At 52.9% G+C, this 996-nt stretch overlaps 1 protein-coding gene across 1 annotated transcript in view; it reads left to right on the top strand.

Moving 5' to 3' along the window:
* The window catches only part of npas3 (neuronal PAS domain protein 3), a 62127-nt gene that overhangs the window by 56866 nt on the left and 4265 nt on the right, over positions 1–996 (top strand). The window contains 1 exon segment of the mRNA XM_019878816.1: positions 335–441. Coding sequence (XP_019734375.1) covers positions 335–441 — 107 coding nt within the window.

Genomic DNA, 996 nt, shown 5'->3' with positions numbered 1-996 from the left:
GGGGGGGTGAGTGGATGACAACAATAGGGAATTTTGTTCAGTTCTGGAATTTTATTGGGGACATTGTGTTGTTTTTTTTTTGTTGTCATGTGGGAACCGTGTTGCCGAGGTGATTCATGAAGTGATCGTTCAGGCACATTTTTTTCTATCCGCCGTGATGGCGTCGCATCGGGAACGTCCCAAAGGAAGCGCCTCCGACTCGGCCGCGTGGCGAGGCGATGCCCGCACCAGCCCCCATGCTGTACTTTTTTGACACTTTTGACTTGAAAGCGACGGCCAATTTTGGGAGTGGATCGTCGAATGAGCCGCGCCGGCGCTTTTGTTGTGCCGGCAGGATCAGCGACTACATGGACGTGTCTGCCGCCGACATCGTGGGCAAACGCTGCTACCAGCTGATCCACGCCGAGGACGTGGACGCCATCAGGCAAAGTCACGTCGACTGTGAGTATCTCGGCGCCAAAGTCCGACTCGCTGGGAAAATTCCTCAGAAGGAAAAAAAAAAAAAACAAAAAAAAACAAATAACTCCAATAAAATGAGTGAGCTGAAACCGATGTCGCGATTGGACGTTGGCCATGGTGGTCCCGCCTCCCTCATGCGACACGCGTGAGCTCATATGGGACAAACGTCTGTTTGGCAAGGTCACGAGGTCACGTGGCATTCATCAAGGGGGGGGGGTGAAGATGATCATGGCGACGGGGGTCAGCAAGACTTGAAAAGGAAAAATTTATTTTCAAATCTTGCTCTCGAGCCTCCTCCTCCTCCTCATCACCACCTTCATCATCCTCATCTTCCTCCCCCTCCCCTGGACCCTCATCACCTTCCTCACCCTCGTCCTCTTCATCCTCAGCCTCCTCATCCTCAGCGATGATCTAAATCAGATCTATAATTCATGTTGGACGGCCACGTCGCTGACGAGGTGCGCTTTTCAAAGACGGCCGGGGACGCCGCTCCAAAAGACGGTCGGAGCGTCAAAGAGGACGATTGGACAAAAGCGC

Source organism: Hippocampus comes, unplaced genomic scaffold (assembly GCF_001891065.2).
Source record: "Hippocampus comes isolate QL1 unplaced genomic scaffold, H_comes_QL1_v1.1 scaffold295, whole genome shotgun sequence".
NCBI lineage: Eukaryota > Metazoa > Chordata > Actinopteri > Syngnathiformes > Syngnathidae > Hippocampus > Hippocampus comes.
The sequence above is the reverse complement of the archived record's forward strand: the minus strand, read 5'-3'. Positions and strand labels throughout refer to the sequence as shown.